Source organism: Ceratotherium simum, chromosome 30 (assembly GCF_057802395.1).
Source record: "Ceratotherium simum simum isolate JZ-2026a chromosome 30, ASM5780239v1, whole genome shotgun sequence".
Lineage (NCBI taxonomy): Eukaryota > Metazoa > Chordata > Mammalia > Perissodactyla > Rhinocerotidae > Ceratotherium > Ceratotherium simum.
Genome location: NC_141929.1, coordinates 32,263,647 through 32,285,163, shown reverse-complemented (window position 1 = coordinate 32,285,163; position 21,517 = coordinate 32,263,647). Strand labels below are relative to the sequence as shown.

Here is a 21,517-nt window from a genome sequence, read left to right as displayed (position 1 = left end):
TACTTGGGAAAGCTCTGGGGCTCTCACAGATGCCGGCCCTAAAGAAGTGGCTGCAGCACCGAGAAAAGGGGAAGGAGAAATGTGCTCTGACTAACTGAAAATGAGTAAGGGACGGGCAGACAGGAGGGAGGAGACGGTCAGCTGAAGAGAGGCGCGAACAGAACAGATGACGGAAATACCAAAATGGTAAATTTGAAAACTAATGGTGTTCAGTGAAGAGAGAGGTGATGCCATCACAGGGATGAGGAAGGCAAATCTCAGGAAAGAATGAGAAGGGGCAAAAAGCAGAAGAAACGCCCAAAGGTGTCCACCACAGAAAAGGGGCCGTGTTCTGAGAGAACCAGAGTTTACTTCAGAAAAACTGAAGGGAAAACCTGGTTTACTATATTAGTCAGTGTTCTGTGGAAAATGGAAGGGCAAGAACAAAAGGTGTCACAGTACCAGGAACATGGGCCCAATTTTCCGGAAGGTTAGATAGTAAGGTACAGCCCACTGGTAGCACTTTGAAATGGAAGTGAAAATTCTATCTTGCAAGATAAAAGAGATTAGGGTGAGGAGATGTTTTCTAATTCTATATTTTCAGTTTTTAAAGCACTTGTTTCTATAGCTTTGATATTTTTTAGCTTTCTGGTTGACCCCTGGAGGTTGTTTTTGTTCTGCACAAAGGGACGTAAAGTGGTGTTTGCTCCCATTCATGGATCTAATTAGGCTTGTTGCCCAATCTATAATAAATCATGGGTTTAGTTTTTCTTTGTTCAGGTAGTCAGAGGCCTTCAGGCATGAGTGTCTTATTAAAATGTTCTCTCATAGTTGGGGATGAATTATCATCTTGATATTGTCAATCACTCAGTAATGTTATATCCCAAAGCTCCCCCTCGGATGTTCTGTACCACACAAAGATGACATTTTATTCTCATGTTTGTTCACAGACATGATTCACATTTTGCTATCTAGTGCATAAGGAGATCATTCTAAATCGGCAAAAGCACTAGTTTGACTAAAAAGTTATTTTCCATATCCACAAAAATGTTAATCAGGTTCTTGTTAGAACACGTGTAAGAAGTGGTTTTCATTGTCACAGCTCTTGATGTCAGATGACTAAAATAGTTTATGTTTTGTTGTGGGAACATGGGTGAACGCAGAACCTCCCAAATCACAGGACCACTTCTCTGCCCACACTTCTTCATAACACACAGAAATTATTTGTGTTTTCTGGTAATGAACGAATGGCAGGACCAGCAGAATTTCAACGTGGCTGTTCTTTATTTGATTAAATATATTCTCTATTTATTCTTAAAAAAACTAATTTAAGTTAAACAGTAATAAACCATGATAATTTAGAAAACATGTTGAAACTGAGAGTGAAGAGAAATGTTCTCTCTGTAACCCACACTGTAAACCATGAAACCTATTTTTGTCAACTGTGTCTCATGACAGTGGCTGGGAATTGAACATTTCTACTACAGTAGGCAAAAAAACATGTAAAATACACTCTCCCACATACCGCATCACATCTCTATTTACGTTTCCAAACTAAAAGCATTACAGCCCAAAAAAGTGCTGAGTGCATAGTGTACGTCTACACCAGGAGCTGTCAGTTCACATAAGCAGCACCTTACACTGGTGTGGGAGTCACTACTGGCACCCCTGGCCCCCGAGCCACACTTAATGGACCAGGCTTGGCTCACCAAGAGAAAACCATTGCTCTGTAATCCAAAAGGTGAAGAACTTTTCAATGAACTCTGGTCAACACAAGACAAAAGAAAAAATTATTCCTAGACAGATTATGAAACCCAGGTGAAGCATCCATATGATAGCATTCAATACCACTTATCCACTTCAAAATGTGTAGCAGCTATTCAGTTACTTATAAAATGAGTTTTGTGAAAATTGACATAGTTTGTATTTCAAAACTAGAAAAGGAATCTTCAATAATCTGTTATGTTAAACATGAATGTGACAGAAACATGGCTAATTCTCTAATCTTATCTGAGGTACACATTCCACACAGCTGACTAGATCTCAGAAGTTTTCTAATAAAAACTTCCCCTTTCCACTTAAAGATCATAAGAAGTCAGCGCAATCCAGTTCTCCTCCCTACAGAAAGGGTATTTAGTTTGGGATGTAACGTTATAAAACAATAATAGAAACCTCCTGTGAGAATACCACAATAAATGTCTCAAAAACCACCCAGTTAATCCCAGGGTATAATCCTGCTGTTTTAAATTACTGCAGGGAATATTATGGGCCTTAATGACACTGTAACTGCATAGAGCCAAAGAAAGCTAGAAACAGAGGCCAAAAAGATGAGCTCAGAGCCAGCTGAAGCGACAACAAACATGTGGCTGTTTACTAGGATTGGAGAGGTTTAGTCTGCAGATGTTTGTGGTCTCTAGAAGGTTCCAGAGGAATGAGTTGTTAGGAAGATTTGCCGAGTTTGATGAGAGCAAGATTCTTCTTGGAGATGGCGGGCCCCCAACAGGGAGGCCCAATGGTAGAGACAGAATTTATAGATTTCTGTGGTCAGATCGTACTCTACTGGTCCGACAATGTACATCAACAAATTAATATTGTGCGGATGTCATTTCAAAGCCTCCTAAAGACGAGAGTCATTACTGAAGCCATTAGAGCACAGATGGTTCAAACTATATGCAGATATTCATACTTGCATTTTTGCATTATAGCTGCTTTTTTTTTTCTGTTGAACTGTAATGAATTGTCTCATAATCTATTCCATCTTCTTGCCATTAGCAGGCTTTGAATGTTCACAAATAGGAGCAAAGAACTCATTTTCCAGAGCTTTAATCACACAAAGAGGGAATGCCTAATTCTCTAAATGAAATGGTCTGTGATCACTGAAGCAGAGATTTAATATATCACGGCAAATTAGGTAGATTTTAATAAATTACTTATCTCCCTGAATACTTTACATATGCTTAAGAAGGAACATAGCCTGTTTGCAAACAGTGAAAACCCACAGCCTATAAAAATCCTTTGAAGAAAATGACAAATAAAAAAGTAAATTAAAAAATGAAATGCATTATATCCCAGACCTCTAGAGACAATTCCTTTGCAGCACTGATTCACAGCTCCATTAAAAATATCAATTAAATCCTTCAGTGAGATTGAGTAAAAGCTAGAAAATTAACTTTCTGAGCTGCTTTTCCAGGATCTGGTTATCCAGATCCACCCAGCATTATACGAGCTTGATGTAAATTTAAAAAATGATAAAAAGATACTCCTTTCAGGTCTAACTAAGCATATCAGAATGTGAGCCATATTTTGAATAATTCCTTTCTATGTCATAAGCTAAGTTTTCAAAGTGTAAATATCATGTATATATATGTAACTATCTCTCTCCTCTTTATATACACACATCCCTGGATCTCATATCACCATTACAAATACATGAAAATAATACGAGTAGGAAGAACTCTAATTTTTAAGAAAAAAACCCAAAAAACTTACAGTAATTTAATAAGTTGGTACCAAGTCTTATTCTTTATATTTAATTGATAGAAACTGCATGCATCAAAGAAAATGCATACTGAGCTTTAATGTGCATAAAATGGACATTAGCATTTAAAGAGGAAGATTAACACGCTAATCTAAGTAATTTTCATATATTGCTTCTAATAAAATCTTCACAGTATAAAACTCTTAATGAGGCTAATCATAGGCATTCCATTTAGTGGGACGATTAGGGATAACATAAAAGTATTTCTTTTTCAGAGGTTTGCTAAGATTTATGCTTTTTGCTTATTAAAAATAAAAATGGGAATTGCATTTCAGTTCTTCATAAGAAAATGTTGAAAATGCAAATAGACTTTCTCAAGCATCGTGTAGGTATAAATTATTGAGAGGGTGATGCCCATCGTGGAGAACTTAAATCCTCAGGGTGGCAGTCAAGGGAAGGAGGGAATAGAAAATAAACAAATGAAAAAGTATACAAAACCTGAACACTTCAAACCCAGGCCTCCCCTCTCCCAGCTTCCCATGAATTATAGATTATATACAACAGAGTAATTACAAAAATCTCATCTAAGAGCTTTCATGTGAGCATTTACTCAGGAGTAGGAGACGCCTCTGGAGCAGCTTCTCTCAAGCCTTCAGGTCATCTCTGTATTGCTGGTAGACAGACCGTAGGGCATGGAGGGCTTCGACTGTTACCCTGAGCTTGCCAATACCTCCACCACCTGCTCGTGCATCAAAAACTAGGGAGAAAATAGCAGAAAAGTGTTAATATCATTCAACAGACTCTTCTTCAGATAGGCTAGCTCAAACAGTAGTTGAGAAGATAAAAACAGCTCTATCAAAGTCCAAAGTTCAGTGGCATCTCAGAAATCTAAAAATCAAAGCTTGTCACATGTGTACGAAGATACATATTTTAGATGTATTGCATGTATATATACACATTTCTTATAGAGCTAAGACTAATGATCTGATCCTGAAGTTTATCTAGTGGAAAGGCTATAGGATAATGATTCCTACACAGAACCAGAATTTCTAAGCTAGAAAGAAATAACAAGTCTAAAAGGGATCAGGACACAACAATGAAGAATTTGTTCTAACATACAGTGTTAACAAATTTCAGAATGGTAAACCACTGTAAAGAAGGTACATCATCGTAATTTGGATTGGTTATTTCCTCCTAAGGAAAACATTTCATTTAAAATAGATATGTGAATTTAGAAACAGTTAAAATGGCAGACTTAGGAATCTTAAATTCTGTGGATCGACTCTGAGGGTCCAGGAACTGAGGCTGCAGGAAAGTAGATGTGAAATTTCGAGTGTATGGAGGCTTTTCTTGGAAGGGGGGCTCAGCTTTTGCTGGTGTACCAAAGGCAGACTGGTGCAGGCCTTGGGCCTTCTCTGAGCTCAGTGGTGGGGGCCAGACGAGATGCTGATTTGGAACCTGGGACCCCATCCCTCTGTGGACAATGATACTTGCTAGTGACTCAAGGCCAGAATCCTGGACTTTGTAAGTTGGACAGCACTTAGGAGTCTATATAGTTTCCTGTTTATATTTCTTGTGGTTTTCCTTGAACTTTTAATGTGTGTGCATGTTTAATTCCAAGAAAAGCTGTGAGAAAACCTTCCAACAAAACTTAGGATACAGAGACTGAGGTGGAGCAAAGAGCCGGCAGGGAGATTGCAGGGGCACACGTGGTCCCTAGCTCACTCCCCTGAGTTTTCACCTCTTCTTTGGGCCTTCTCACTTCTACGTCTGGGACACAACAAAGACCTGACCAACGTTTAATTTTTTGACTCTTTCCCAAAACATGGCCACAACAGCTGTCTTGGTCAGATTAGTATGGTCCCATGTGGTCTTGCAGAGTGAGAAGATGGGTTGCTAAACAGAACTGACTGTAGAAAAGATTAAGAATATAAAGAATAGGGGCCAGCCCGGTGGCGCAAGCAGTTAAGTGTGCACCTCCGCTGCGGCGGCCCCGGGTTCGCCGGTTCGGATCCCGGGTGCGCACCGACGCACTGCTTGGCAAGCCATGCTGTGGCGGTGTCCCATATAAAGTGGAGGAAGATGGGCACGGATGTTAGCCCAGGGCCAGTCTTCCTCAGCAAAAAAAGAGGAGGATTGGCAGATGTTAGCACAGAGCTGATCTCCTCACAAAATAAATAAATAAATAAATAAATAAAAGAATATAAAGGATAGGTAATTATGGTCATTTTTGTCAGACTCTCTTGGTTCTGGGTGTCTCTAATACAGTTTAGATTAATATTTTAATCCTCTCATCTTCTTCTGCACCTGCCAAACAAAGTTGTGACCAACTACCATGGAGTTAGATATGTGTAGTTTATAAAGATTTCCCAGAACAGGTTTCTAATTCAGTTATTTGATCTAATTTGGTTAATTATTTGGCTTGATCTGACTTTTGAGCACTTGACATATATCCAGGACAAGCTTGACATGTGAACCACGTGGTTCATGAACCGCTATGGTGTAAGCAGAGCACCTGGTACTTACAAGGTACTCAGTTAAGTGTTCATTTAATGCAGGAGTAAATGAGTAGACAAACCATGTACACCTTTCCAGAGATGGCTCTGCTCACACAACAAATGAGAAGAGGACTCAGCCTCGTTTCTTCATTTATTGTGTACAGTCGTCCCTCGGTGTCCAGGGGGCACTGGTTTCAGGAACCCCCACGGATACCAAAATCCACGATGCTCAAGTCCCTTATATAAAATGGCATAGAATTTGCATATAACCTATGCACGTCCTCCCATATACTTTAAATCATCTCTAGATTACTTATAAAACCTAACACAACGTAAATGCTACGCAATAGTCGTTACACTGTATTGTTTAGAGAATAACGACAAGAAAAAAAGTCTGTACGTGTTCAGTACAGATGTAACCATCGTAGGCCTTTCCATCCGCAATTGGCTGAATCTGAGGATGCGGAACCTATGGATATGCAAGGTCAACTGTATAGTCCTGGCTACTCCTGATTATGATTTTAAAAAGTCTGACTCATAAAGTACAATTCCTTCAGCGTGTTATAAATATGTTCTATAAGAACAGAAGGTAGAAATTAAGCATCGTTGAGACTTGCCGGTGACACCTGGTGAGGTGGAAATCCAGGACAGCACATTCTGTCAGGAATCCCTTACTCCTTCCTGAATCCTGGTAGGAAACCAGTGACCAAAACTATTCAGTTATTTGCAGTGACTGTATCACTGGATTGTAATGTTGAATTAAAGAGAAGCCTTGCAAAAGATATTACAACGATCACTCAGAATAAGATGCTTTAGCTGAAATATGGCTTGACAACATGAGTCTTCCAAAAACAACATTAAAAAAGTCCAACGGCCAAATTTTTGTCACATAACACCCCTAGTATTAACAAAATGCTTAATTCCTTATGAAATGCCATTAATTATTTTTCAATTTCTGTTGATTCAAAGGAAGGCAGAGGGGGAGGGCACGAGGGACGCAGGAGAGGCTTCCAGCTTCAACAATAAGTCAGCTTGAGTTGCAAAAGATTCAACTACTGTGTGACTCAACGTCCCTGCAGCCAGCAAAAAGGTTTTAATAAAGAATTTGGATTTCAGCAATTGTTTTTTGTACAAATTGAGCAACACTTCCCCCCGTACCATCGATGTCTTGCTCGATGATGTCTCTCCCCTCCTGAAACATGTCAGCAAGGTCGACGTTAGCAATGCCAACGTCCTCACACTCCAGATCCTGCTCATCCTCTGGAGGGTCGCTGACCACAGTGAAGCGAACGCTGAGAAGGGCAAGAACAGAGAAAATCACCATAAAGTCAGAAAAATCATGATGAAACAAAACTCCCAAATAGGTTTTTATCACTAAGTATGAAATATCAAAGTTTCCAATTATCCCAATAAAAAATGACATTAGGTTAGATAAGTTACAACATGAACTATTACAATTATTACAGCGCACTCAGCCTTCAAATGAACATTAATCCACTTTTCTCAGTACTGATTAACATTTATCCCTAGAATCTGAGAAAATGACCAGGCAAAGAGAAGAACCAGATGCTCACTCTCTCACACACTGTCTGGTCATATTTTGACACATCTACTTTCAAGGCTAAAAGGATCAAGTGAAAGAAGACCGTGGAGGTTAGGGCAGCATTGCCAATAGAAATGCAACATTTTCTATAGAAATGTATGACTTTGGAGTTGCTACTAAGCAATTTAACCAACCGTATGTGTTCTATAAAATGCAGAGATCATGCTCCCTGCGTGACAGTCTAAATCATGTTAGATAAATGTTGTAGCTCTGTCCAACAGCTATATGAAATGTTTCTATTACTTCAGCAACCTCTTAACTTACAATCACAGCATCCAAGTTTTATTTTACTTTTAGACACATAATTGTAGGGGTCTGATGGAACTGATTTGAATTAGTGGCTTGTGTTGAGGCCAAACACATTTGGATTGACCAAATGGCAGGAATTGACAGTTAAGTACTCTTTTGATATGTCTTGGCAGCAAAGCTTAAACCAGGGATGCTTGGAAACTACCATTTTCAAAATGTATCCAACCAAAATCAGAAACAAAACAAGAAACTTGTTTCTTAGATAAAAATCTAAGTCTCTGGGGAATCATGCCTTGAAAAATATGCACAAATAAATTCCTTTCCAAACGCTTATAGGTAAACATGACAATATTTTTAACTAATTTGCTGAAAATAAGTATTCAACATTTCATTCCTTTACTTAAGTCCTTGTTTTTAGCTAGCAATAAATTTTGATTAGAAAATAGAAATCCCTTAAGTTGAAACCAAAGGTAATACCTATTCACAAAATAGTTGTAAAAAGTGCAGATCCTGGACCACAAGTGGGTAAGATGGGTGTTTTATATGACACATAAAACAGAAGGATTAAGATGGAGTTATTAAGGGCATCCATTCTGGCTTCAAATTTCTGCTTTCCTACTTATTAGCTGTGTGACTGTGAACAAATTACTTAACCTCTCTGATAGGGCTCTTGTGAGCATCAAATGAGATGGTACATGTAAACAGTGCCTGGAACATAGTAAACACTGAGTAAATGTTTGCTCTTTTATTATTACTATTTTTAATATAGGTAGAGTTGCTTACGTGTCTACACTTCTATGTGGAGAGAAAAAGAAGGCATGGAAAAGGCTTGTTTCAGTTGAGGACTGCGATTCCCAAACTATACAATCACTATACCACTCAATTAAGTAAGAAGAACGATGATGGAAGAAATTGTCCTAAAATGTATATGCTTGGAAGAGTAAGAATTAAAAGTGATATTTGATGCACATTTTACATCCACAAGACTTACAGAAAAGACAGAGGCTACACAGATGGTAATAATAATATTAAGTGTTATCCTTATATAACGTTTCATATCTAAGGATCATATCTACATCACTTTACAAATGCAGACTATTACCTCCACTGAATATGAGAATTCTGAGACAAAAGGAAAAAAAATCTAAACGCCAGAGAAAGGGCTAGGAACAAAAATTACAATATTTCTGGCTTTAAATTCTATAGAGAGCAAAATGAGATATCAAATACAAAATCAAGAAACTATCAAGTTAAGCTAAAAAGGAAGGAAAGTACACTAAAATAATTTAAAAACTACCGTTTGGCTTAGGGTAAATGTCCACACACAGACACACACAGACATGCCCTATATCTCACCTTTAACCCCGCCAAACAAAGAGGTGAGACCTTGTTTCAGTCCTGGAGAGCCTACAGCCTGGCCTGAGGACCGGGATATACACATGGGGTGGACGCCCAGTTCCCAAGGGGAGGCGAAGACGGGAGGAGCCGCACGGGCCGCTCCTGCTCCCCTGCTGTCCCTCCACTTCTCAGCGGGACCCGGCCCTGGAAACACCCCTCTGTATATTGCTTCATGCCGGGAATTCTCTCTTCCTGGAATGATCTTCCTGGGGCTCTTCATGACGCGATTGGGTTCTCTCATCCTTCACTAACCAGCCTAAATGTCACCTCCTCAGGTTCGCCTATTATCTTCTATTTTAGCAACTTGAACTTTCTCTTAGTCCTTGTTGTAATAAGCAATTGGCTGATTTGTTCACTTGTTGTTGTCTGTCTTCCTCAGTGGGATATGAACTCCACGAGTACAGAGACTTCCCCTCCTTTACCATTTTAGCTCCTGATACTTATATGGGGACTAGAAATATTTGTCGAATTACGCTGTGAACTGCAGAAGGGAAGTCCCTATTGAAGGCTGGCTTCTTTGGGGAAGGTTTACTGGAGAAGGCAGGCCTCGGGCTGGGCCTCAAGATTCAGATCTCAAATGTCACTTGCTGTTATTTAGGAAATCAGAAGGCACTAAAACTCCTTAAATAATTTAACACAATTTCTGAGTCTTTTCTCATTCTGAAATAATTCATTTTTACTTGAAACAGGACAGAAGAGCCTATGGTCACCAGTGAGTTTTACATATTAAATGCTGATAGTTATGTTGAATCTGCTCAATATTACACTGTTAAAGAGAAGAAATGAGACCAAAAAGTAACCTTAAGTCAGTGTCAAAACTATGACTTGAAATAAATAATTTTTAAAGTCCCATTTCAGCTTTTTGCCTCCGTTTTGAGGTGACACTTGTATATTTGCAAATGTAGCCTGGGGCAGGATGCAAAGGTACTATGTATAATTCATTATACATTGTATATAACTTTATGCACATCAGAGAGGATGGGCCAAACTTCTCTAACTGTGGCTTTGTAAGTTATCACCAATGTTCAAGAGGGTTGCTGTCTGAGAAAATAAATTCTTATAAACTGGGAAGTACTTTAAGTAATGTGACCTCCGAGCATTTCACAAAGGTGAGAACATTCACTGGAATAACAATTCTCTTTTGGTTGTGGAAATATGTAAATATAAACTCCCTTCTTTTTTCCCTTGAGAAAATGCTACTGTCAAGGGAGAACAGTGGGACAGGCCATTGTGCGTGAGGCCCCATTCCCTCCCGTGGCGGCCTGAGGACACACGGCCAGCACTCAGGTGTTCACGCAGTGTCATCAGCCGTGACTCAGTCACTTTGCACCTGCAATGTCTCTCTCGGTTTTTCTGAAGAATGACATAAACATTTGTGTCTCTGTGGGGCATTTAAAGATTTTTAGAGAAACAATGATGGGAGAGTAGGAGTCATTACTGTTACTGTGGACTTTTTTTTAATTTTTAAAACTATTTTGGTACAAATAAGTAGGTCTTCTGAGGAAAGGCAGGTCTAAAATTAAAGCAGAATCTGCCTGTTTTTAAAATAGACACTTTCAAAGAAACAAAACTGCTCTCCCCCGACAAGGACTGCTACTTGTAATATGTTCTAACATTCCAGAAACAAAGTGAACACGGAGGCAGGTGAGTAAGACTGAGCAGACCGGTAAGGCCAGCCCAGGTCCTGTCCACGGGAACAGAGCTCAGTCCCGGACAGTGATGACCCGGCTTGCTGACCACAGAGAGGGAGATGATGTGGCCAGTGCTGTGCAGTCACTAGTGACCTGGGATACCCCTGGGGGACTGGTGGTATCTGAGGGGCTTTGAAAGAAGCCCAAGTATACAAAGTTAATAAGTAAAACTTGAGTGATTATCTACCATCCTAGGAAAAACAGAACCTCAGGTGAATTAACGGGATTTTACCACCACTTCTTCAGAATTGAGATCGGAACAAACAGTATACATACTGGGAGTTAATGAAAAAGCTACCATCAGATCCCAAAAGCCAAGAATCCCAGTCTCCTTTCTTGCAACAGAAGATCAAATGCTAGTCTGGAAGCTCTTGAGAAAAATACAATGTCTTTAACATTCACTTCATGACTCTAGGAAAGGAAAGGACTTGAGTCTCTTTCTAAGGTGGTGGGTAAGCTCCATTCTTAAGGCAGTGAGAGGCTGTTTCGTCTATGGGCCATAAAGGCAAGGAGAGGAGGACAACGGAGAGATCAAGGGTCCACCCAGGCCAGGGGGGAGAGCCAGCAAAGGGGCGTTGGTGAAACCCAGCTCAGGAGTTAACTGGCAGTTAGACAGCTCCTTAAACCGCATGGAGGGAGGCTCACACAAAAGCACAAACGTACTAAGATCAGGTTTTTTTCCTTCTCAAAAGGGTATAATTTCTCTACTGAACCAGAATTGCAAAAGCGTCCTGTTCAAATTTGAAAAGAAAAAATGCATTCAGAGAATAATACGAAATGATGACTTACTAAACAATGATAGCAAGGTGAAAACTACTCTGCAAGGCTGATGAGCTTCTACAAATACTAATATATTACTACTACTCGCAACGATCAGAATGAACACTTAATGTGCACTTACCATGCGTATTCTACCCATCTTACATAAATTCTCTCATTTAATCCTCACAACAACCCTATATGGTATTATCTCCATTTTACAGACAAAGAAAATGAGGCACGGGGTCATTGTCTGAGGTCAGACAGCAAGTAGGTGACGGAACAAGAATTTACACGCAAGCCACTTGACTCCAGGGTGCACCCTCCTCGCACCCAACTGCTACGCTCTGTGCAGTTACACCTGAACAGCAACAGGACACTTTTCGTACACGGTACAGTCTTTTGATTTGCAAAGCACTATAGGATCTTCCCAGTTACCTGCATGGTAGGCAGGGCTCCTACATTTCTAGGAGGAAGGAGACCCAGAGAGGTCACATACTCATTCAAGGACACGGAGTGAATTGGGGAAGTCAGGTGTTCTGAGTCCTCATCTTGTGTTTTTCTTCACCACACCATGCTACAGAGACCTTTACATAAACCATCAGATAATTCAGAATGCTTAAATGTACCTTCTATTAGGCATCTCTTGTTTTAGTAGTACAGCTTTTAGGATGTCTCTCTTTGCTTGGTTGTTTTCTTTATCCACGTAGATCACTACACCAAAAAAAAAAAAAAAAAAAATCCACAGAAGGAAGTCACTCAGGAATATGCTACATTAGTACCATTCTGTATTTGTATAAATACCTGTTCTTAGAGACGCAAGTCGTTCCACCTCACTTGTACGCCTGGCAAAACAAAGCAGCTCTGGAAACCAGAATCAAATCTGAATAGTCATGTGATCTAGTGTCATGTCACTGGCAGGTTTATGTGCACACTGTCAGAAAAGATACAAGCAACATCTAAGAGTGCCACATTGCTGTCACTGCCTGTTAATGGCACTGGCAGTCATGACAGTAAAAGCCAGCGGTCTTTATTGCTTTGTATTTGAGGGATTTACTGCATTTTCTTTCGCCCAAGAAGCGAGTGATAATGATAATGTATGGCAGAGAGCTTGTCCTTCCTGACAGCCTCGGTAATTTAATCCCTCTCTCCTGCCACAACATGCAATAAAAGAGGCATCTAGCCTACTGGGCTGAGGAAACCCACAGGCTGGTGTCTGCTGGTGTTTGGGTGGGGGGAACGGGAGAGAAAGATGGAGGGAGGGAGAGCGAGAGTCTCTTTAGGGTATGAAGTTTGTCTCTGGTTTTAAAGGTACACGCTGGCATGCAGGAATGTGGCCAGACTCTACTTAGCTGAAATACTACCTAGCTGGATAACTGATCGACAGTCCCACCAGAAAGAAGATACCTGAAACCAGAAAGAGACACTTGAACACCTGAAACTGTAAATAAGTGTCTGTGCTTTGGGAAAACGGCATCTCAGAGTGTGAACATTCCAACTTTCACCCTGATTATTTTTTCTCAGCTCAGCAGCCTTCCAGCCATGCCTTAGCTTCTGAAGACACTTATTCTTCAGATGCCCCTTTGGAGCTAAAGGCTCCCCTGTGACCAGATCTCAGCTTAGAGATTATCGCTGATCAAAAGTACACAGGGTGAAAGGCACCATGACAATAAAGCCAGGCTCCGTGGGAACAAACGTTTCATACTGAGAATGTTTCCCTGGACAATTTTAGTTCAATCTCAAATTACGATGCAATCGACTCATTTAATCGCTTGGCTCAGTTGAGCAAATATTAACTGAGGGCCAAAGATGTGCTGGGTACCGAGTTAGGCACGCAGGGTGGGAGACACAAAGGTGTTTGTGTAGGGTTAGGTTAGAGGTTTAAGAGAAGTAAAAAACAAGGTCAAAGAGGCATCTTAGCTTATTGCTCTTTGCACGATGCCATATTAGTAAATGTGACTAATTATACAGGTTACTGAGATTTACAGGAATCAAAAAAGACAAAGAAGGCCAGCCCTGGTGACCTAGTGGTTACGTTTGGTGTGATCTGCTTCAGTGGCCCAGGTTCATTTCCCGGGCGCAGACCTACACTACTCATCTGTCAGTGGCCATGCTGTGGTGGTGGCTCACATACAAAAAGAGGAAGATTGGCAGCGGATGGATGTTAGCTCAGCGTGAATCTTCCTCAGCAAAAGAAAAAAAAAAAAAGACAAAGGTTCACAGTATTTTGTAAATGTAGTGTTTTACTTATCCATGTTAAATAGTCACGTTTATAGATGCTAATAGATGAGTTCCACTAAAGCTGGGAGATGTACCTCATTTTGGGCACCATTACACCAAGCTAAATGGGAATTTTTTGTTTTTGCTGTCAATCACCAATTCAAGATGTGGTAACCATATCCTCTTTGACCTCAGAGTACTAAAGGTTTTAAGCCATAATGGTCTACATTGTTTTTCTGTAATAATTTTTTTGTTAATTTTTCCCCAGTTTTATTGACAGATAATTGACATATAACATTGTATTAATTTTAGATGTACAACATAAAGATTTGCTATATGTATATATTTCGAAATGATCATAATAAGTTTAGTTCCATCACCTCACATACCACAAATTTTTTTTCCTCATGATAAGAACTTTTAAGATTTACTCTTAGCAACTTTCAAATATGCAATACAGTATTGTTAACTATAATGGTCTACATTGTTTGAAGATAAAGGTAATCTTAATGATTAAACAGGAAAGACTGAATTCAAAGTCCAGCATCCAAATACAGAGTCTTTCAAGCAAACCAGACCAGTTCTGATAAATCTTAACAGCTTGAAAAAAATTTTCTTTTAATGTGATAAAATTTACATAACTTAAAATTTACCATTTTACCTGTACAGTTCAGAGGCATTAAGTACATTCACACTGACGTGCAACCATCACCACTATCCATCTCCAGAACTTTTTCAGCATCCCAAACTGAAACTCCACCCATTAAACAATATCTTCCCACTCCTCCCAGCCCCTGGTAACCACTATTCTACTTTCCTTCTCTATGAATTTGACGATTCTAAGTGCCTCATATAACTGGAACCATACAACATTTGCCCTTTTGTGTCTGGTTTATTTCACTTAGCGTAATGTTTTCAGGGTTCATCCTTGGCATATATTAAAATTTTATTCCTTTTTAAGACTGAATAATGTTCCACTGAGTGTGTGTTTTGTAAACAAAACAAACTTTGTTTATCCATTTGTCTGTTGATGGACATTTGGGTTGTTTCCACCTTTTGGCTATAGTCAATGCTGCTGCTATGAATATGGGTTTAGAGTCCTTGCTTTTAATTCTTTTGGGTATATATCCAGAAGTAGAACTGCTGTATCATATAGTAAGTCTACGTTTAACTTTTTTTTTTTAACATCTTGACCATTGAAATTGGTAAAAAATGGTCTAGTTTGGGACACCTTCTGCTTCTGGAACATCCAGTTGGCCAGCACACTATTTCCTATTCTCTTAACAAAGGTAAAAATTGTGATAGTCACCATCTATTGAGTGATGTTTATGAACTAAGTACTACGCTCAGTACGTTTCTCACTGCAATCACATGTGTTAAGAACCGTGCTGACTCACCTTTTACAGATGATTAAACAGACCCAGAGAAGGTGAGTAATTTGCCCAAGGTCACCTGGTGAGAAAGTGGCAGAGCCAGAATTTGAATCTAGCCATGTCTGCCACCACAGCTTCTACATGAAGCCAAAACTTTTCCTGCTGTTTAATCTGCGACCATGTCGTCAGCACAGACTGGAATGTGGGAAAGAGTTCCTTAACTGTATCAAGTGAAGCCACCTCATTCTCCTTTCACTCATTAATAAAGGGATATTGCTTAGATACACCCAATCCAGGTGCCTTCAACAACTCTTTTGGCTAAACACTTATTTAAAATTCCTTTTGGAAAAAACTCAAGCTACTTCCCAATAAGCTTAGCTCTCCAGAGGTGTACCACATGAGAACTACAGCTCTCCTGCCTGCACAAACAAAGCCTACAGTGGGCATTTTAATTTAGCCCGGTGGTTCTTAGCTTTAATGTGCATCAGAATCCCGTAAAAGGCTTGCTAAAATGCAGATTACTGAGCTCACCCCCAGTTTCTGATTCATTAGGTCTGGGGTAGGGCCTGAGAATCTGCATTTCTAACATCTTCCCAGCTGCTGCTGCTGGTCAAGATACCACACAATAAGAACCACTGTTCAGGGGCCGGCCCCGTGGCTTACCGGTTCAGTGTGTGCGCTCCGCTACTGGCGGCCCGGGGTTCGGATCCCGGGCGCGCACCGACACACCACTTCTCTGGCCATGCTGAGGCCGCGTCCCACATACAGCAACTAGAAGGATGTGCAGCTGTGACATACAACTGTCTACTGGGGCTTTGGGGAAAAAAAAAAGGAGGAGGATTGGAAATAGATGTTAGCTCAGGGCCAGTCTTCCTCAGCAAAAAGAGGAGGATTAGCATGGATGTTAGCTCAGGGCTGATCTTCCTCACAAAAAAAAAAAAAAGAAGAACCACTGTTCAGCCCAACATTCCTTTGCCCAATTTTTGAACAGAATCAGAAACTAGTGAGCACTTCTGTATTGAACATATGAGAAAGAGGCACACTCTGACCACCACTAATTAGGTCACGATCCGAAGCACATCCATTTGGTGTTCTGAAACTAGATGGTTAAAAAAAAGTCTACATTTCAAAAGTTCAAATACAGCCTTTAAAAAGCAATTCTTTTTTTTTTTTTGGTGGGATGCCTGACACAGCATGGCTTGATAAGCAGCACGTAGGTCCGTGCCTGGGATCTGAACCTGCGAACCGTGGGCAGTCAAAGCGGAGAGCATAAACTTAACCACTACGCCACCGGGCCGGCGCCAAAAAGCAATTCTGGTGATTATAAAAAGTATCAGAGGGCCGGCCCCGTGGCTTGGCGGTTAAGTGCGCGCGCTCCGCTACTGGCGGCCCAGGTTCGGATCCTGGGCGCGCACCGACGCACCGCTTCTCCGGCCATGCTGAGGCCGCGTCCCACATACAGCAACTAGAAGGATGTGCAGCTATGACGTACAACTATCTACTGGGGGGCTTTTGGGGGAAAAAAAGGAGGAGGATTAGGCAATGGATGTTAGCACGGAGCTGGTCTTCCTCAGCAAAAAAAGAGGGGGATTAGCATGGATGTTAGCTCAGGGCTGATATTCCTCGCCAAAAAAAAAAAAGACTGGCCTCCAGAAAAAAAAAAAAAAGTATCAGAACTCTCTAAAAGTTAAGCTATTTACCTTTCATTCTCATCAGAATTCACATTTGCTTAAGACTTGCTAGATTTTGACATAAACTTACTGAAAGCATAAGTCTCAAAAAAGATATAAATAAGTAGTCCAAATGCTTCAGCTGATCATGAATTGTCTACCATTAAAAACATATCCCTCACTTCTGCAGGTTGGAGAAATCCTTATATTCCTTATCAGCATCATCTGGCAGAAGTAAGAAATGCAGACGGTTTAATTACAAAGGGTTGATAACCTTGAATCTCAGATAACTTTTGTGTTAAAGTGTTATCATCCCCCTAATCCTAACCTTTGCCAAGTTTCTCCTCCTGTTAGTAACAAAATCTAAAGTTCTGCATCCTTTTCATCTTACGAATTAAACTTTAATTGTTCCAAAAGATAGACTGTTCAATGCTCAGAGACTAAGGGCCCAGATCTGTGTAAGTCTCATAAAAACTCTGGATGATTTCATTAATCTTTTTTCTTCCACTGTCAATTCCCCAGAAGGCTTTATCCAGCCCAGACAACACTCTTCAGACCTCCCATTAATCTTATTTTTTTCCAAACTAATTTCTTTTTTCTCAGCATTCTCTGAGCAAAATTTTCAAGCCCAATAAAATACAAATGTTTTGTTCTTCTACCAATGTCTAGCAAGTGAGTTCAACTTTATTTTTTTTTCAGTGTTAGTACCCTTAAGAAGATATATTTTTGTGTAGGTGAAATTGGTATTAACACCTCTTAATAAACACTGAATTAGGCCATGAATAATCCTGGGGATCACTAGTCTAAACTCCTCATTTTATGTACCTAACTTAGGCCTCAGCATACAAATCCTTTTTGAAGAGATTTAAGTCGTAACGCAGGGCAGAACCATTGGGAGGCTCAGTTAACCTCTTGACTGGAATGGTGTTCAAATAGCACATAGCGTGTACTAATTGTCCTTTAAATTTTCTGTCTAAATGAGAAAGTCAGTTTGGAAATAAAATTACTTTCATTAACATTTAATAAGATTTGGAAGATGTAAGGCAATATTATATTGACCATCTATATCAAGTAACAAGTGAATGGTAAATCATAACAATAATTAGATGACATAGTTACTTATTAAGCAAAGATTCAAGGAGAGTCCCCTGCAATGAAGGAGACATAAATATAATAATTCAAAAATAAATATTTTCGATGTGTCATACTTGCGTGAAAAATAAAATGAAACCTTTTACAAGGTTAATATTAATTATTTTTCAAATTTGCTAATGACCTAGGACTTAGTTTTTTCTGATACAGTATAGTAGATGTAAGACAGCATTATTTCGCTTCTAAGCACAAAGTACATTCCTCTCCTCTCCCACCAGATAAACATCCTTAAAATTCTTAACCCTACATGGTCAACTCTCAATAGGTAGGAAGAGAAGCTGAAGAAAGGTATAGTAAACAGTTCTACTGAATTAATTTCTAATAAATTATTGGTTTTCTTATTGCTATCAAATCACTAATTCATTAGAAACATAAGCAACTCTTATAATATCAATTAGATGGTAGGGTATCTTGCAGTGAAACGAAAAAATAAAAAACAAAACCCAAACCTATGCCAACCAACCAACCAACCAACCAACCAACCAACCAAACGCCCCAAAGAGACCTAACCTAGGTCACTGTGTCAGAATGTACCAAATTCAGGACACGTGAGCATGTATCACAGGTCTCATCCAAAGAATGATTTGCATTGCTCCTTAAGCGAATGGAAACATCTGTTCTGCTGCATGGCCAAGTTTTCCAATGTACAATCTATTTCTAAAAAACAATTTTGTTGTCAGTCCAACCAAACATTTTACTGCTGACCTTTGCAAAGAATAATACAAAAGCCAGAAGAGTTTGTGTCTTTTCCTGGGGTGTCTTCATTAAAATTAGTTGACTAAACAGTTCTTTCATTACTAATAATATTTCGATATCGTTTACTTTTCTAGTACTTGGCAGTTAAAAGACTTTTTTTTTTTGAGGAAGACTGGCCCTGCGCTAACATCTGTTACCAATCTTCCTCTTTTTTTTTTCTTTTTCTCCCCAAAGCCCCAGTACATAGTTTGGTATCACAGTTGTAGAGCTGTAGCTCTTCTATATGGGACGCTGCCTCAGCATGGCTTGATGAGCGGTGGGTAGGTCCGCGCCCAGGATCTGAACCGGGGAACTCTGGGCCGCTGAAGCGGAATGTGCGAACTTAACTGTTAGGCCACTGGGCTGGCCCCAAGTTAAAAGATCTTTAGGAAGCTTCAGAAAATATTTTTGGAAATGTTTCTGTTATACCAAGTCAATGAAAGAAAGGAGGAATCAGATTCTTGCCCTGACCACATTACTTATCTCCCACGTGATTTCTGGACCCAGTTATTACAGAATTATAGACTTTGAACTGCAAGGGATTTTAGAGAGCACCTTACTCAATAGATAAGAAAACAGGGAACCATGAAATTTAAACATCTTGCTCGAGTTCACAAAACTAGTAACAATTGTGGATACACAGAAGACTAGATCAGATCTCCAGATACTCCTACTGGTATGATAGCATGCTTGTACATGTTGATTGATTAAAATGCAATTTATAAAACTGGCGAGAAAAAAATATTAGTGTTCAATGAGTATAAGATGGTCTGTTTCGCTCCAGATAAATGCAATACTCCATTTTTATCTATTTATTTATTTTTATTTATTATTTTTTTTAACCCTCCATTTTTAGGGTTTGTTTTAACATAGGGCTTTAGGAGAACTTAATAAGTAGTTTTAACGTAAGGACATGGCAGCTTGATATGGTTTTTTTACTCCTCTCTAATTTTACACTGATACATACTATTCTTAAGAACGTCTTAAAGTTGACTGATCTAAGAATGTACAGGGTACCTATTGGGTTTGTACTGGGCCAGCAGACTTACATATCAACTAGCTGAATGATAAAGCCCTAAAGGAGAAAACCTGCCTGCTGCTATGAATGGATGTGTGGGCTAAAAGATGAAAAGGTATTGTAAGAACTTATGCCACTCAATTAATATCCTGAACATCTAGACACTGGGAGAGATATATACATGTATTGTGAAAACATCCATGTGATGATAACACTGATTAGAAAGGTAGAAAAAATTAGGCCAGTGAATTGTTCAAATCATATGATTAAAAAAACTAGACGTTTCTTCCCCCTTGAAATACCACATTTTTTTGATTAAATTCAATTGGAGACCTAGGTGGCATTTTTCTATTGATACTATGACATAGCAGGAACATCTAGAAACATTGTTTTTGTTTTCCTTTAACTTTAGTATTACTTCAAATTTAATTTCTTAATCCTTATGCCACAGGTTTGGCTTTTATTAATCTATTCTGATAAGACTTCCATGATTTTATGTGAACACTAGAGAATTATACTTTTCTCTTGTTCCTTCATAGATAAGAAAGACAAAAATAAAGTCTATATTATAAACGAACCACACATACCACTGCTATAGTTATAGTAGACCCACTGCCCACTCCTGGGTTTTGGAAGTGACACAGGTGTCTCTTCAGCAGGAAGACTGTAGAATCGGCACTCGACGAACAGCCTTTGGATAGTGTCATCCTCTGTCACTCGAGAATCATTAAGGCTTAGAGCTATGACCTCAATCCGAATTTTTTCTGATGGCTGTTTAAAGAGCAAAAACAAAAAACAACAAGGAAACAAATAAAACAAACGAACAAAAAATCCTTTACTCTTTTTCACTATCAATTTTAAATAAAACACAAAGGCCAATGGGAATCTTTTTTGGAACGCGTTGTACACTACTATATAGTTACACATGATAGATTATTCACGACAGAGAGAGAGGGAATGAGATTCTAATGCCCCAGGGTTTGAAGTTAACAGTGTCATGGCAATAGTCTCCTGATTTACATTTGAGCTATAAATACCCCACTAGTAGTCTATCAGGAGTGAAGATTATGAGATCTTCATCTCCAATTGCTTTCAGAATGACAAGTATCAGTTGGCCTTGTTTCAAACTACGTAATGAAGTACATGTTTATCACTGCTTTTATTTAATCTACAATATCTGAGACAGTTTCGCTTCTTCAAAGATCAAAGCCTGTTGAATACTTTATAGGTATTATGCTAATATATGTAGCTATATGAATCCATATTAACTAGAGCAGAAACTACAGTTCATTCTCTTATATATTCTGCCATAACATATTTCATTCAATAAGTAATGTTTGCAAACAAAAGAAATAAAATTTTTATCTAACACATTTTCTTGCAATTTATTTTTATCTCATTTTTAAAGAATTAACAACTAAAAATATATTTGTGTAATTTTCACTTCAATTCTTATTTAATAGATTTGGTATCACAGACATTATTATGTGAGTCACATATGTTTCCTTGAGTAATGATTTAAAACAAATAACAGACTATGACTTAAAAATTAGATCATACCAGGATAACGCTTCACTTAAATGTCTGTTTATACAATTTTAAATTTGTTCTTTATTCCCCTTTACTATATCAGTCTTCACTAATTCAGAGGCATGCTACCGTAAATTATATAACTTTAAATAATAATTAGAAAA

The 21,517-nt window shown here is 39.0% G+C and overlaps 1 protein-coding gene across 1 annotated transcript in view; it reads right to left on the bottom strand.

Annotated features, from left to right (window-relative positions):
• Nucleotides 1-1,250: 1,250 nt before the first annotated feature.
• RPGRIP1L (RPGRIP1 like) overlaps nt 1,251-21,517 on the bottom strand; it is a 97,221-nt gene continuing 76,954 nt past the window's right edge. Inside the window, 5 exon segments of the mRNA XM_014788397.2 lie at nt 1,251-4,103; nt 4,105-4,214; nt 7,114-7,247; nt 12,285-12,369; nt 20,411-20,594. Of these exon segments, the coding sequence (XP_014643883.2) occupies nt 4,068-4,103; nt 4,105-4,214; nt 7,114-7,247; nt 12,285-12,369; nt 20,411-20,594 (549 nt within the window). The 3' untranslated portion in view covers nt 1,251-4,067.